At 36.8% G+C, this 15882-nt stretch overlaps 1 protein-coding gene across 3 annotated transcripts; it reads left to right on the top strand.

Moving 5' to 3' along the window:
* The first annotated feature begins 4953 nt into the window (after positions 1-4953).
* Positions 4954-15428, top strand: LOC132063214 (uncharacterized). Of its 3 annotated transcripts, XM_059455672.1 has the most exons (8): positions 4954-5174; positions 7016-7129; positions 7231-7299; positions 7414-7433; positions 7509-7561; positions 7699-7729; positions 7820-7901; positions 14572-15428. In XM_059455672.1, exons 1-8 carry the CDS (start codon positions 4982-4984, stop codon positions 14796-14798), a joined length of 789 nt encoding a protein of 262 aa, XP_059311655.1. In that variant the 5' UTR covers positions 4954-4981; the 3' UTR covers positions 14799-15428. The 3 variants fall into 3 exon arrangements, with proteins under 3 accessions (XP_059311655.1, XP_059311656.1, XP_059311657.1); XM_059455673.1 differs by lacking the exon at positions 7414-7433 and having other exon boundaries at positions 7699-7725; XM_059455674.1 differs by lacking the exons at positions 7414-7433; positions 7699-7729.
* Positions 15429-15882: the final 454 nt, after the last annotated feature.

The raw sequence follows: 15882 nt of genomic DNA, 5'->3' as shown, positions 1-15882 counted from the left end.
CGGCTGCATCAGCGAAAGCATCCAGTCAGAGAGTCCCTGCAAGCACCTCGATCGTTCCCTCAGGGATAGGCTCTCGGGTCAGATCGAGCAGTCTCTTGGAGACTTGACAGGAAATTCCTCGTGATGGACCACCCCCGGTGATTGTTCTTGGTGAGGAGGATTTACCAGAACAAAACAGCCCTGGTTCGGCTACTCCCGAGGACAATCCCAAGGCCATTTAGTTGATGCTTAAATATCGTAGAAGTACCCGAGGGTATGGGCCAAAGTTCTCAACCTTCGGTTCACTATATTGGTTTGGAATTCCTTTATGTTTCTAGTTCAGGACCATAAGTTAGGCCTTTTTGTTTTGTGGAACTGATGTAACCGAGGAAATCGGACATTCGTTATATAAAGGAAATTAGTAGAACCCTTGGATTGGCTTTTCACCAGCTTTTATCGAGTGCAGTTGGCTTTTACCCTCCGTTCGAACTTTCCTCTTCGTTCATGCCTTCGTTACGTCGAACTTAGTAAATGATTCTAGAAATTCCCTTAATGGATGATTGAACTTGATACTTGAAAGACTAATTGGCTTATGTAAATACCCTATAACGAATTTTGGAACTTGAATGCTAAATGTTGATGTGACTACCTGATATAAGTGATGATTTAGCTTCTATGCTATAATTCGGCTTCTATGCTATGAATTTGATTGTTGTATTTGGCCTAGCTACTCGGGAGGAAGGGTAGTCACTATGGATCCTAGTGTGATAATGCCTAGCCATTCGGGAGGAAGAGTGGCCACTTCCGGGTTCGCTACCTGGGGTGTGATTATGCCTAGCTATTCGGGAGGAAGGATAGCCACCGTTGAATTTCATATTCCGGTGTGATACGCTGCTATGATTAGGGAACCTCAAAGGTCATCCCTTCGTTATGATTGATTTTTGGGCCTGTATTGGCATGTGTGATATTCTTATTCTCTCATGAAATTGTTGTTGATAATCATGATTAATTGAAAGGCATATTTGAAGTGGTAACTTGACAAGAGGCCTTATAATCGGTTTTGATAATTCTTATTGAGATACACAAGTTGAATAACTGTTTTTATATTGATTTCACATGGCTTCCAAAACTGGTTTCTATAAGTATTATTGTACTCTATTTTTGTATTACTTGTTGTCCCCGAGGCACTACTTTAGTAGGAAGTACTCAGACATACAATTGTTGTTTTTTATGGTATGTTAGGTAACGGAGAAGTGCAGGTTCTTGATACTTCACGTGCTTAGGAAGGACTTGCTGTTCTTTGCTAACTTGGTGAGCCCACATGTTCATTCGTGGGACACCCTCATTATATTTATTCATTTTATTAATTTTTCGGGCTGCGTCCCGATGAGTCGAACTATTATTCCTTTATCTTAGAAGCTCCATAGTATACATTCTTGTGGGTAGTTGTTGAGTTATTGATTAACTCTCGGACACATATTACGTTTGACTAAGTATTTGATTAATAAAGACTTCCGCTGATTTAATTCATATATTCATGATTTGTTTACATTTATTTTATAAACTGTTGGAGGCGAATGTTGAACCTGGCGGGTTCAAGTATTGTTAGTGCATCTTTTATGTTCTTCCGATGTTGTTCATGACGTCGGATGCCGGTCACGTCTAGGGCGGGTTTTGGAGCGTGACACTGAGGAAAGGGTTCCATACCCTGAACACATGCAACAGTCTTTTTCCCTTTATTTAACTGAAAATCTGAGGGATACCCATGCAATCTATGACTTTTTTCAATGAAGTGACCTGACCTCTTGCAGTACTTACAAAAGAGACCCTGATTCTGAGAGTAATTGAATTGATTCTGTGAGTAATTTGGTTTCTGAGGGCATGATTGGTTATGAGAATAATTTGGTTTCTGGGGATAATTGGTTTTTCTAGATTCAAAGTTCACCCTTTGTGGATATGAAGGGGAGGATTTATGATTTCTGGCATTAACAGAGAAGGATGCAGCTTCAAATGCAAAAAAAGGAATAAATGCCTGAAGCTTAGACTGCTGTTCATCATGAATTAACATGGAATACACACCGTCTAAATCTGGGAGAGGTTTCATCATCAAAATGTTCCTCCTAATCCCAGCATATGAATCATTTAAACCAGCTAAGAATTGATGAACCCTTTGATCCCCTTCTAGCTTCACCCACTCATCTTTACATTGACAAGTGCAAGGAGGATATTCAATGGAAATAGTTAACTCATCCCAAAGTTTCTTAATCCTATTGAAATAAGATGCTATACTGGAAGAACCTCGAGAGATTGAAGATATGTCCTTCCTAATTTGAAAAACCTTAGTACTACTAGCCTGACCATATCTCTTTTCAATTTCTTTCCAACTATCAGAAGCAGTCTCAGTATGCATAACAGTATCAACTATCTCTTTATCTAAACTATTAAGGATTCAGGCAATAACCATGTCGTTACACATACTCCAATTTTCAAAAGTAGGGTCAGTTTCCCGAGGTTTAATAATTGTGCCATTTATGAACCCCAATTTTCGTTTGGCAGATAAGGATATGAGCATCCCTCTTCTCCAACTACCATAACCACTACCATTGAAAGACGTAGTAATAAGTACCATCCCAGGGTAGTCAGAAGGATGAAGATACAAGGGGTGGGTATGAGTGATGGTGGTACGAGAGGTAGCAGCATTAGAACTCATGGCAACAACAATACAACAACAATGTAACAACAATACAACAACAATACACCAACGTTTATCAACGAGCAGTAACCTAGATCGAAATACAGCAAAAGAAACCCAAATTGAAGTGTGAAATATCAACAAGTAGTGACCTAAGTCTAAACGCAGCAAAAGAAACCCTAGATCGAAGTGTGAGACGGAGCGGATTTACTAGTTTCTCCTTCAAATCGAAGAAAAACAACAGCTTGCTTAACAGCGACGAAGCTCACAACAATGGCGGAACTAAAGCTTGCTCAACATTAGCGAAAATCAACAGAAGCCTTTGACCACAAAAAAAACCCAATATTCGAGAAACACGAACCCAACAAAACTCAATGAAATTGCTTGAGGGTAACGCCGCTCGAACGAGAAAGACGAGAGCTATACGGATCTATGCTCTGATACCATGTAAATTGGATTAAATGCAGAAGAATCAAAGAAAAACTAAGTGCGAAAACCCTAACTCATATCGAAGAGAGAGAGAGAGTAAATAAATTGTGTTTCTTTCTTATGTTGTGTAAAATTGGATTAAATGCAGAAGAATCAAAGAAAAACTAAGTGCGAAAACCCTAACTCATATCGAAGAGAGAGAGAGAGAGTAAATAAATTGTGTTTCTTTCTTATGTTGTGTAAAATATCAAAAATGACAAAAGTGTCTTCTGTACAAATTAGTCCTATATATACATAAATGAAAGTGGGCCGGGTTACATGGCTCAATGTACAAAATTGAAATATCAGAAAATACTAAGTTGGATCAGGCCCAACTCTAACAGTTATTTGTTGTGTTCCCTTTCTCTTTAATTTGTTTGGTATTTTTTTTCTTTCTTTTTAACAATTGACGAGTCAATAAGTCAATTAATGGACACTGAAATCTTAAAACTGTATAAATTACTTTTATTATACAAATATTATTCTTTATTCTTTTTAATTTGTTGATTTAATACATTGATTAATTGACAATCTTCTTGAATTTACTCCCACTAAGCATTTTATGTCCACTATTTTCTCAATTATATTCCCATATATTCAAAGAAACGAGTAAAAGAAAAATATATAAAAAAAATCGTAACAAATACGGAAAAAGAGAGAGAATATATATATATATATATATATATATATATATATATATATATATATATATATATATATATATATATATATGGATGACAATCTGTAGCTAAAGTTATGGGATATCCAAAAAATTTGAAGCAAATATATGGTACATTTATTATTCTAATCATGATTAGAACTTTGATTTGGTTAATTAAATTTCAACCATTAACTTTTAATTGTAACACATGTCTCCCATCTAAGTAAGAATTTGAAGAAAATGGAGAGGAGCACTCCCTAGCTGTCAAAATTTGAATTGAACTGACTGGTGAAGGTTAATGTGTCACATCATGTTGCGTTGCTAGTGTTTTTTCTGTTGAGTTTTGCTGTGATGAAAAATGTAGCATCAAGCAAAAAGTAGTTTTTAAGGATTGGTCACCTCAAAATTTAGGAAATATTTTCGTTCAGATACATGTTTGATACTGAGCAACTAACTCCCATCATTAATAACTAAAATTCATTTTATTGTAAATTTTTTTGATGTTTGTAACGAATTATTTTTTTTTTATAAAAGTTTATATAATTTAATTAGACATTAAAAATTTAATAAAAGGAAATATCTCATTTGTTATTTCATTCATTACCATATACCCTTTTACATTGCCCTTTATTTTGTATTAATTAAACAATAATGAGAATTACACGTTAAGGAGTAATAAACATCCACAAATAATATAGAATTTACAACAAACATCTCATTTTTAGTCTTTGCTGTCAAGAATTTTGTTTTAAAAAAAAACCTATTTAACCTTACAATAGTTGAAAATACTTTTTACTGTTACACAAAGCTCTTTTCTTCTTCAAGAAATTGGTTAAGATAACTTTTGGGCCTTTGAACCATGGGATTTTTTTAATTTTTTTCAAAAAATAATTACTTATATATTATATACTTAATTTTATAACTATATTTTCCTGAAATATTTTCTTGTTGTCAAATAAAATACATATGTAAAACGAACTTTGAATTTTTAAATACCTTATTTTACATATTAAAAACATAAAAAGAAATAGTAGTTGAGTAGAAGGTTGGCGAAGTCAACTAGCAGAAAGAAGCCACGCGTAAATTCCACTAGTTCCTCTCAGCTCCACACATTCGTGACACACTTTAAACCACGGTGCAGGGCGTTGTTGTTGTTCACCGGAGAAAGAAGTAAGGTAGGTATGTTTATGAGAGACGTGTCTGCTTGTAATACATACAATTATGGTGATGCCCTTTATTGGGATGCGCGTTATGTGCAAGAAGCAGGCAGTGGTTCCTTTGATTGGTACCAACGTTACTCTGCTCTTCGCCCTTTTGTTCGCCACTATGTTCCTACATCCTCAAGAGTCCTCATGGTTGGCTGTGGCAATGCTGGTAATTCCTCAAAATCTGAGCCCCCCTTTTTTTTTTATTACATAGAGAAAGGGAAAATGTGGATTTACTTCATTTGTATTGAGGTTTAATTCTTTTACTTTAATTGCTCCGTGTATGTGATTCTTGAAAAGTTTATCTCTATTAGGTCCCTCCTTTTTTGGGTTTCTCTGCTTTGAGCTTATTTTTTGCTTTGTTTTATTGCCTTTGATAAAGAAAATCATCTCAATTTGATTCTGATGTTAAGTTTTTCTTGTTTGATGTGAAATTAGAATTGGCTGTGGTGATGCTGGTAATTCCTTAATATCTGCGTAAAAAATTGGATTTTTTTGTGGATTTACTTCATCTGTATTGATGTTTAATTCCTTTTCTTGAATTGGAGTATTGGGTTTCTCTGGTTTGAGCTTAATCTTTGCAGTTTTTTTTTTTTTAATTTGTTTTATTACCCGATTAAGAAAATGATCCCAATTTGACTCTGATATGTTAAGATTTTCTTGTTTAATGTTGAGCTTAGAATTGGCTTAAATTTTTTGGTTTGTAGCCGGATATGTGATTTTTGAAGAAATTAATCTTTATTAGGTCCCTTCCTTTTTGGGTTTCTCTGGTTTGAGCTTAAGCTTTGCACGTTGTTTGTTTTGTTTTATTAGCCGATAAAGAAAATGATCTCAATTTGACTTTGAGATTGGAATTGGCTTAAATTTTTTGTTTAGGTTGCTTTGTTTTGTTGCAGGATATGTGATTCTTGAAGAACCTGGTCCTCCTTTGGGGGTTCTCTGGTCTGAGTTTAAGCTTTTTTGTTTTGTTTTGTTTTTGGTTTTGTGTTTTTTAATCTTTGATTTATTGGAATACATTGTTATGTGATTTTTGAAGAAATTCATCTCAACCCCCATGTTGATATTTCGTTGTTTTATATGAGCTAGGATTTGCATTTTCTTTCACGTTATCGTTGGTTTATTTTGATCTCTACCTGGTATGTGATGCTTGAAAGAATTGTAAAATTTATATCAGTTGGTCCGTGCTTTATTTAGACTTGGGATTTTGCATCCTTTGTTGAGGGTTTTACATGATTAGCTCTGTTTTGCGCTTGGTTTTCTAATGCTTCAAGAAATTTTTGAAGGGCTTGTTGAATTTAGTTTTAATTTTAGATCGGAGGACACTATCTAGAGGCTTGTGGCAGGGATTTTCTACCCTTTTTGAGCCTAAAGTTTTCATTTTTATTGATTTTAATGGTTTGCTTTGTTTGCGACCTGAATATGTAATACTTGAAGAGATTTATCTCAATTTGGTCCAAGCCAAAGTTCTCTGTTGGATGCCTAAGTATTTTATAAAAGTGTACAAACATACCCAGTATAATCTCATGAGTGGGGTCTGGGGAGGGCAGAGTGTACCCCTACCTTGGGTGGTTGGGAGGTAGGGAGGCTGTTTCCGAAAGACCCTTAGCTCAGGACAAAACATGACAAAAAGGTCAGCTAAGAGTTGATGAAAGTAAAAAAGTCATGGCAGAATACTATCGATAAGCATTATGAAGAAAAGGAATAGTAACTGGAACAAACTAATACAGTAATCGAAGTACCAGAAATAACAAATAGTAACAGAAAATCGAAGGGCAAGAAACTACAAAGATAATACTACGCCTACTAGCATGGAAGGGTATACGAGACAACGCTCTACTACCTACAAACCTTCTACCCTAATCCGCGTCCTCCACAACCTCTTGTCTAAGCTCATGTCCTCGGTAAGCTGCAACTGATGACAATCATGCTTCCTCTGTTATTGTGGATATGATGTTCAATATTATGGATTTAATGTATTTACTGAGATCAAAAGATCTTTTTCTTGTTTAGTGATGTCGGAGGACATGGTTAAGGATGGTTACGAAGAAATAGTGAATGTCGATATATCAACAGTGGCTATTGATATGATGAGAAGGAAGTATGAGGATGTTCCGCAGTTGAAATGTATGGTAGCTGAAGAACTTCTCAATTCTGATTTAGAAACCTTTTCACTATCCTGGTGGGATAAAATTTTGCTATAAAGTTTTCCTTATGTAACTGAACAGACTTGGAAATGGACGTAAGAGATATGAGCTTCTTTCCTGATGAATCATTTGACGCTGTCATTGATAAAGGTAATGATATCTCCCTTTCTCATGTGCTATTGTTTATTATTTGCCATTCACTTACTATCTTTTCTTCTCTGCTTTCTGATCTTTCGTGGGATCATCTGGTCATTACTGTAACAGGAACCCTTGATTCACTAATGGTTAGTCGCATCTTGCTCCCTCTCCGACCTCTTCAAATTTGTTGCATGTGCTAACTAATTCTACACTCTTTTCAGTGTGGTACCAATGCTCCAATTTGTGCTGCACAAATGCTTGGAGAAGTGAGCAGGTTGGAAACTTTATGGTGTCTTTATTGTGTTTCTTTGTAGTTATTCGTTCTATTCATTTCCTTTTCTCCTCTGCTACCCCAAAAATATTGCTCTTTTGACGAATAAAAACTTATGGCAATTGTCTTTTCATGTGTAGGCTTCTCAAAAATGGAGGTGTTTATATGTTGGTAACTAGAGGGCCAAATAGATTCCTACTTGTAACTTTTATGGTATATTTTGGAACACCAAATAATTGTTGTGTTTTTTGCTTTGTGTAGATAACATATGGTGATCCTACATCCAGGATGTCTCATCTGAATCGACCAGTGTTTAACTGGAAAATTGAGCTATACATCATACGTAAGTTTTTGTTGCAAGTCATGCCAAAATTGCTCGGTCTATCATGCTAGATTATCTGACTACTACTTGATCATTGCAATATCCTAGATCAATATAACTATTTGGTTTACATGTAGTATCCTTTGTTAGAGATTTGTGAATCTATATTTAAGGTATGTTAAGTCAATAGCAAGGCTTATTTGTGAACCTATACATGCACACTAGTTTTATAATTTAAACTTTAAAGTCATAGCATTGTTTAGTTTGTTTGTTTGGTTTGGTGTTTAGAAAGTTTAATACTACAAATTAAAAGTTTTTTCAAAATATACATCAACATACCCAGTGTAATCCACAAGTGGGGTCTGGGGAGGGTAGAGTGTACCTGAAACCTTACCCACTCTTGGGAGGTAGGAAGCTTTCGAAAGACCCTTGGCTCAAGAGAAAGCATGACAAAAAAAGTTAGACAAGGATTGAAGAAAGTAAAGAAGCCAATGCAAAAATAGTATAGATAAGCACTATGAAGAGAAATAACAAAGTATAAGAGATAGCAGTTAGTCACAAGAAATCGAAGGACAAGAAACTACAAAGGTAATACTACGCCTACTAGTATGGAAGGATACACGAGACACGCTCTACTACCTACTAACCTTCTACCCTAATCTGCGTATTCCACAACCTCCTATCTAAGGTCATGTCCTCAGTAAGTTGTAACTGCGCCATGTCCTGCCTAATCACTTCTCGCAATACTTCTTCAGCCTATCTTTACCTCTCCTGAAACCGTCCATAGCCAACTTCTCACACTTCTGCATTGGGGCCTCCGCGCATCTCCGTTGTACATGCCTGAACCATCTCAGCCTCGCTTCCCGCATTTTCACTTCCCGCATTTTCGCTTCCCGCATTTTGTCCTCCAATGAGGCTACTCCCACCTTGTCCCGGATAACTTCGTTTCTAATCCTATCATTCCTAGTATGCCCACACATCTATTTCAACATCTTCAATTTTTTTTTTTTCAGACGGGTAATTGTGTTCTTCTCAACATCTTCATTTCCGCCACCTTCATTTTCTAGACGTGAGATTTCTTGACCGGCCAACACTCCGCCCCATACAACAAAGTAGGTCTAACAACTGCTCTGTAAACTTGTCTTTAAGCTTTGGTGGCACCTCCTTATCACACAAAGGCTCCGGAGGCTCTATTTCATCCGCCTTGCCCCAATACGATATGTGACATCATCATCAATCTCCACATTTCCTTGTATAATGGACCCAAGATACTTAAAACTTCCTTGCTTTTGGATGACCTGTGTCTCAAGTCTCACTTCCACGCCCTTGTCATGCGCTACATCACTGAACTTGCACTCCAAGTATTCCGTCTTGGTTCTGCTCAACTTGAACCCTTTGGACTCCAGGGTCTGTCTCCAAACCTCCAGCTTAGCATTAACTCCGTCGCGGGTCTCTTAAATCAAAACTATGTCATCTGCAAATAACATACACCATGGCACCTCACCTTGAATTTTCCGCATCAGTTCATCCATCACTAAGGCAAATAAAAACGGGCTGAGAGCTGATCTCTGATGCAACCCCATCACAACTGGAAAGTGCTTTGAGTCTCCTCCCGCTGTCCTCACTTGGGTCTTGGCTCCATCGTACATGTCCTTGATAGAAAAATAATGTAATCTATATTTGAGAAAGGAATATAGGGAAGGTAAAGAATGCTCTTTAGTTATATTACTTGAAAAAATCCCTTTATTTTAGCCTGAATAGATTTTAAAATAAGTCAACAATTTCAACAAGTATATCTTCTGAAGTAACTTGCTTTTTTAAATCAGGAACTTCTGAAATAACTTGTAAAATTTTCTTATAAGTACTTACTATTTGTGAAGCATACTTAAATGACGTGTTATAAAATCACAAAATTGTTATTAGGATGTGTAATAGCAACTGTACCCCCTAACAAAAGTTCTAGATCTGCCCTTATGATGCAATCATGTCTTACTCCTTGACTTAAAAACAAAAATTCATGTCCCATCCCTAAAATGTTTAACTATGCCTTAGGTATTTCTCATATTTGGACCATCTATGACCAATGAACTCTACCTAAGGCACATTGACCAATTTTGCCAGGCACCTTTTTGTCCGAGCTTTTCTAACAGTTAATGGAACTGCATTCAGACTTCATTATTAGATCCTGGCTTCAGTGCAAAACATTGCTTAGACTTATTCCCAAGCTTAGCCCGTCAGCTCAGGTGCTATGGCATGGTTTTAAGATAAATTTTCGTTTTCCTCTTTTAAGTAGCATATCTCTTGAGTCTTGCTATTTGACTCAACAATAACATAAGGAAAGGGTGGAGTTCTGAATGGCCTTGTTTTTTTATTTGTATGCTTCTTCTGTTACTTAGTAGCCTGAGTTGGCCATTAAGCTGAAATAAGATTGGCTGAGGGCTCAGTTACATGATTACGTATACTTTGGCTGACATTACAAGGTGTAGATTTTAAGTTTGTCTCAGATAATTTTGGTAATTGCATTAGTCAAAAGATGTCATCTCAGTCAAGATCATGAAGTACTTCTTCTATTCTATTGAAAATGACTGACATTGTTTTATGTGGAGATTAAAAGGAAAAATGTTTAGCTGGATTATTTTATTTACTCGTGCAAGTGTTTGTCATAATTTGTGATGTGAAAGTAGAATAATGAAAGGATGTCGTGGAAAGTTAAAAAAGAAAAAAAAAGTTTGGTGGTATATATTTGTTTGAATTGTTAGAAAGGAAAGAGATCAAGTTTTCCTGGACAGACTGCATAAAACATGTACAAAATTTAAGGAAGTTAAAATTGCATTTAGCACTTTAGCACAGTTGTTCGCTCTCAAATGCTTATGCTTGATATTTGCATGTTTCAGCCCTTCTTTGGGGCTGGTGTACGGGTGAATCACCATTTCTGTCACCCTTAGTCATCATAGATATAAATCTTTTTAGCTTGCATCATTCATGAAAGAAAAAGGGAGAGTAATTCTTTTCCTTACAGATCCCCGCTTGTAGATGACTAGATGGAATTCAAGCACATTAACATGTAGAATACGTAAAGTCTGTTGAGCTGTAAGTGTGTAGTATTTGTTTGGAAAGGACCTTTAGGACACAATCTGGCTTGTATTGGGTACATAAATGCCTGACCCAAACTGGGAGCCGTGAGTGGTACATAATGGGCTTAGTTCCCAATAAGTGAAGTAGCTTATCTTTAGCAAAACTATGGACATCCATCAACCAGTTTAACTTATTTGCATCATATAAATTATCATGCGCACGCAATTGTGTAGTCTAAATAAAACACAACAAACCATAGTGATGCTATTACGGTTCTCAAAACATAACGACAGTCGTTGATCTTGTCAAGGAGTGCATAGAGCACCGTAGATATCTCAAAAGACATAAGCTGTTCTAAACAATTGAAGGAAAGGAATTACCTTCTCATCTCCACCAAAGTAGATATATGGCTTCGGCGGTCAGCTACTACTGAATCTGAAACACGAAAAGTAAAGAATGAGTTCACTGACTCAATATTTACCATTCCAAAGAAAAAGGAGGAATGAGTCCATTGTCTCGGCAAGTGATAACCATATCCATAATTTTTAGGGACAAGCTACAAGTTCCAGAAAATGCATTCTATCAAATTCAAGTATAAGGACACATAGCACTGCAGTTATATCTTTCTGAACAAACGTTATAGTCAAAAGGATAAGTCAAGCTCATGTCTATCTCAAAAAGTGTCAAGGTTCTCCATTTTTTTTAAATCTCTTTTACTCTTTATTCAAACTGGTTTTATAGTTTCTCTTATCACTAAGGGACTATACTTCTAAGATATCTATGTGCTACCTCACCCCTTCGATGAGGATAGAAACTCTCTTACTGAGTATCATATACACTATAATTCCCTTCTGAAAAGCTGTGTTGATAAGACTATTTTTCTATGCATGACCTACATCGTCACTGTATTTCTTTAGCTTTTCCCCAAAGCCTTTCTCATGTCGTTCTTATCACATTTGTTCTTTATGCAAAATATCACTTGTTTTTTCATACATTTTTTGATAATATGCATCACGAGTCAACAAAAACACTAGCTGATTTTTTCCCATATGTCCTAGCCTAGGTGGATAGAGTTACTAGGTAACTGTTGCTGGTGGAATTAGTCGAGGTGCGCACCCGTGGAATTAGTCGAGGTACGCTCCCCGGACACCACATTATCTTAAAAAAAAAAAAAAAGTATCACAAGTCGAATCAAGCTTTTAAACCTGCAATGAACAATTAGAAGCATGTTCAAACAAAGGAATCGTACATATATTCTTTATAGCTTAAAACACAATTCTAATTCATCATGGTACGCGTGAAAGAATTTCAAGCATTTCATCGAAGCGTATTATGTGCATATATATACACACGCTACAGTCTTGTCCAGTCTATGTAATTTAATGAAGTCTTTCTTAAAGCAGTTCTAATACTTTGAAATGTCATTGTTCATCTCAAATCATGCTGGTTACGGAAGCCTAAACTATAGTTAATGTCATCACTTGCCTTAGGTCCTTAGCTTCTCTTAAGCTTACTTTCATCACTTATTTCTATATAATGCTTTCAGAATCTAATCATCTATTGAGAAGTGACAACTTTCAAAATATGGTAATCTTTCATTAGATTTACCCCGATCCAATCTTGGTCACGTTTTTAGCCCTGACATATCAGCCCATATATTGCTTATGCCCATTTTGGAATAATAGACGTGAATCTGATGAGTTCCTTGGAATACACAAAATATGCCATAAATTAGGTTTGGGTTTTATATTGACTGCTTAGAAATCTTTTGGCAATGGTTGGGTCTCTTCTCGTTAGTATCCAGTGTTATCAAAAGGGAAAAGCGCAAAAAAGCTCTAAGGTCAGTTGGGGCTTTAAGCGCAAATAAAGCATGGGCTTCAATTAAAAAAAGCGCAATGGTGCAAAAATACAAATATATATATGTTTAGTCCAATATTAATAATAATAAGCATGAATAACAAATGTATGGACAAAGAAATTGTAAAAATATTACGATAAAGTGAAATATTAGTCATCTAGTGTCACCTCTCCAAGAGAGGCTCATTGGCAAGGAAAAGTATGTCTTAGAGCCTTGATGATGACACTGAAGCGCACATAAAGCGAGGCGAAGCACTCAACATGTTTTGAGCCTCGCTTCAGGGCTTAAGCGCGCCTTTGATAACACTGTTAGTATCCCCAATGAGCTTTCCCTGAATTTATGCCTCCAAATATCCTAAAACGAGTTAGACCCTAAGTTGCTCAGACTCAGTTATGGGTGTCCGATGCGGGTGCGGATTTAGAGGTCGGATCCTTCATGATCTAAATTTTAAGATTCGAGGATACGGATCTAGGTACGGATACGAGTGTGGGGATTTGGCTCAATATAATTCAAATATCTAAAAATAAAGTTATAAAACCTAAATTATGAGATATTATGTGGAAAAGTTGAGGAGAAAATATTGTTCAAGAGGAGATAAAAGGAAAAGGGAGTGACATAGGAATTTCTATATACGAGGTATTCCATTTTCTTCAATTTCACCATAGCTTTTGTTTTGATCACATAAATCATTGAATCTGTCCAGAATTTCTCCCTCGATTTTGGTCAAAGTACCCAAAATTGGTTGACCAGATTGGGTACGGATCCCACACCCACACCCATGTCGGGTCGACACGGGTGCGGCCCCGAAAGTGAAGAGTCTGAGCAACATATGTTAGACCCATAAAATTTGAACCCAAGAGGTTAAAACCGAAGGATCAAAAGCCCGGTTTCAGGACTTCTGCTGTGGTCACATTGGTTCTACTATGACCACAATGGTTCAAATTTTTTCTTTTACACTTATGAACTGCAACCGCATGGATTGCACTGTGAGAGATCCTGGTATCTTACCATAGCCATGTAGGCACTGCTTTGTGCACCTACATGAAGACAAAACCCAAAGGACCAAAAAATTAGTTTCAAGACTTCTACTGGAATGACACTGCAAATTGGTTTTCTATTTGGGCTTCTGAACATCTAGTGTGTCACACTGTATCCACTTTGAATTATTCTATTGAGATAACTAAATAAAATTCTATTTGTTGGAGCCTTGGGATCCAACCCCGTGCACCCCTATTTATCAGACTATTCATTATATAATTAACCTTCTATCAAGAATGAATATTCTGGATTCTTCGTACTATTTACTCCTAAAATAAATAAAGCTCGCACTGGGCCGGGCCTTCCCCTGTTGTTCTGTTTCCGCCACGAGAAAGGTGCACGCAAGAGGTATTCCCATATCAATCCATCTCCATAGGAGACAATACGAGCAAAAGACGTGAATCCCTCTTCCTTCGATTGCTTTCATTTTTTGGCCCGATCAGGCTTCATCTTACTTGGCCGTGCAAAATTGAAATGATTATTGCCCTTTTTTTTTTTTTTGGGATTTTGTCAGTTCACTTGTAATAGCCTAGATTCCAGTAGCCAGAACAGACAATATCTTGTTTTGTAATCTCAGCCATGTAACTTTATTTTCTTTTTGTAATGTTGCATCTTCTTGATGCAATTATTGAAATTTCTACTTCATCAGAAAAAGTTCCTTTATTATTGTCTCAGTCCGATCTTGTTACTTATTTCTACCATCTTACTCCCATTTTGCAGCTAGACCAGGATTTCAAAAGCATGGTGATCCCCCTTCTAATGTGAAGTCATGCTTGGAACCTATTCCCCTAACCGAGAAGGGCCTACTTCCAGCTGATTATGTGATGGAAGATCCGGATTCTCATTTTATATACATCTGTAAAAAAATGGATGAATCGGTGGAGCTGAGCAACAAATCCGTAGATCTATTAACTGCTGATTTACAAGGAATCGCTTTAGGCTTGTGAAGCATTGCTACTTCAAGTCAGGGTGTTCAAATTGGCTCTGAAGCGTGTACTCTTGTTATCTAGGCTTCTAGTGTATCTCCTTTTATTGTATTCATACTTCACAAAAGGAGACTTTTGGGGTGGGAGAGGGGAGGATCTTGTTTGTCTTTGTTTTTCCTTTGTCCGGGCCAGCTTGCCCGCGCCTCGACTATTCCACGGGAACTATCACTTCTCTAGACGGATGGGCAGAAATCATTGATCCCCCGTGATGTTTAATCTTCTCTCTTTTCTTACCTTTCCTCTTTTAGGGTGGGAAGAGGTGAACGGGAGAGGGGGAGGGGGGCAAATATTTGGCAGTGTTTCTGTTGAGCATTGTTCGGCTATAAGAAGAAGCCAAAATAAGTGACTCGCTCCCAGATGGTCTTGGGCATGCCGCAAGCTTGTGCTAGGTGGTTTATATTGTGAATCTAATAAAAGATACCCTTAGTTATTATCAGTATCTAAACAATTTTGCTTCATAAAGTTGTGTGGGACAAGGCTAGAATACTTGATTCAGTTTTGTACTTCCAGTTGGTTCAGGCCTATTTACAAGGCTTTCTGGTTTTCAGTGCTGCTACACAATCATTCTATTATGGAGTTATTGTTTGGTGTTGTTGATTGTGAGGATTATACTCTCTTGCTACAGGATGAAAGGAAATCGACTCACTTCGGACTTACTTTTGTTCCTGCATGATAATGAAGATCTTAAACTTAAGCCATTTTCTCCCGACGCAAAAGGCAATGTGGGAGATTAATGAAACTGGGCAATGGTGCCTTGAATATGGATGAAATATCCTAAGGATAGTTTATCATATGGCTATCGTGTTTTGATTATGGCACCAAGCCTCAATTGCGATTGCGGTTGACGGTTGTAGTGCATAGATAGCCGAATTGAGGATAGCTATTTAAGGCATAGCTGAACTTAATAGATTTTTGCAATTTAGCTGTTTTAATAATAAACTTCAGAATCGTGGGTCTGACGTTTCAAAAAATTTCAGCCATACGGGTTTAAAATTGGACTAGCCTAGTCCTAAGTCCCAACTGCATAACATTTATGTCCGACTTC

This window comes from Lycium ferocissimum, chromosome 7 (assembly GCF_029784015.1).
Source record: "Lycium ferocissimum isolate CSIRO_LF1 chromosome 7, AGI_CSIRO_Lferr_CH_V1, whole genome shotgun sequence".
In the NCBI taxonomy this organism is placed as follows: Eukaryota; Viridiplantae; Streptophyta; class Magnoliopsida; order Solanales; family Solanaceae; genus Lycium; species Lycium ferocissimum.
Note: the sequence above shows the minus strand (reverse complement) of the source record. Positions and strands in the feature narration are given on the sequence as shown.

Excerpts from the sequence above, each read along its gene's own strand:
- LOC132063214 (XM_059455672.1), top strand. The coding sequence starts at position 4,982 with ATGTTTATGAGAGACGTGTCTGCTTGTAATACATACAATTATGGTGAT. Across the intron at positions 7,130-7,230 it reads GGATGTTCCGCAGTTGAAAT|ACTTGGAAATGGACGTAAGA; the intron begins GTATGGTAGCTG and ends GTAACTGAACAG. Across the intron at positions 7,902-14,571 it reads AATTGAGCTATACATCATAC|CTAGACCAGGATTTCAAAAG; the intron begins GTAAGTTTTTGT and ends CCCATTTTGCAG.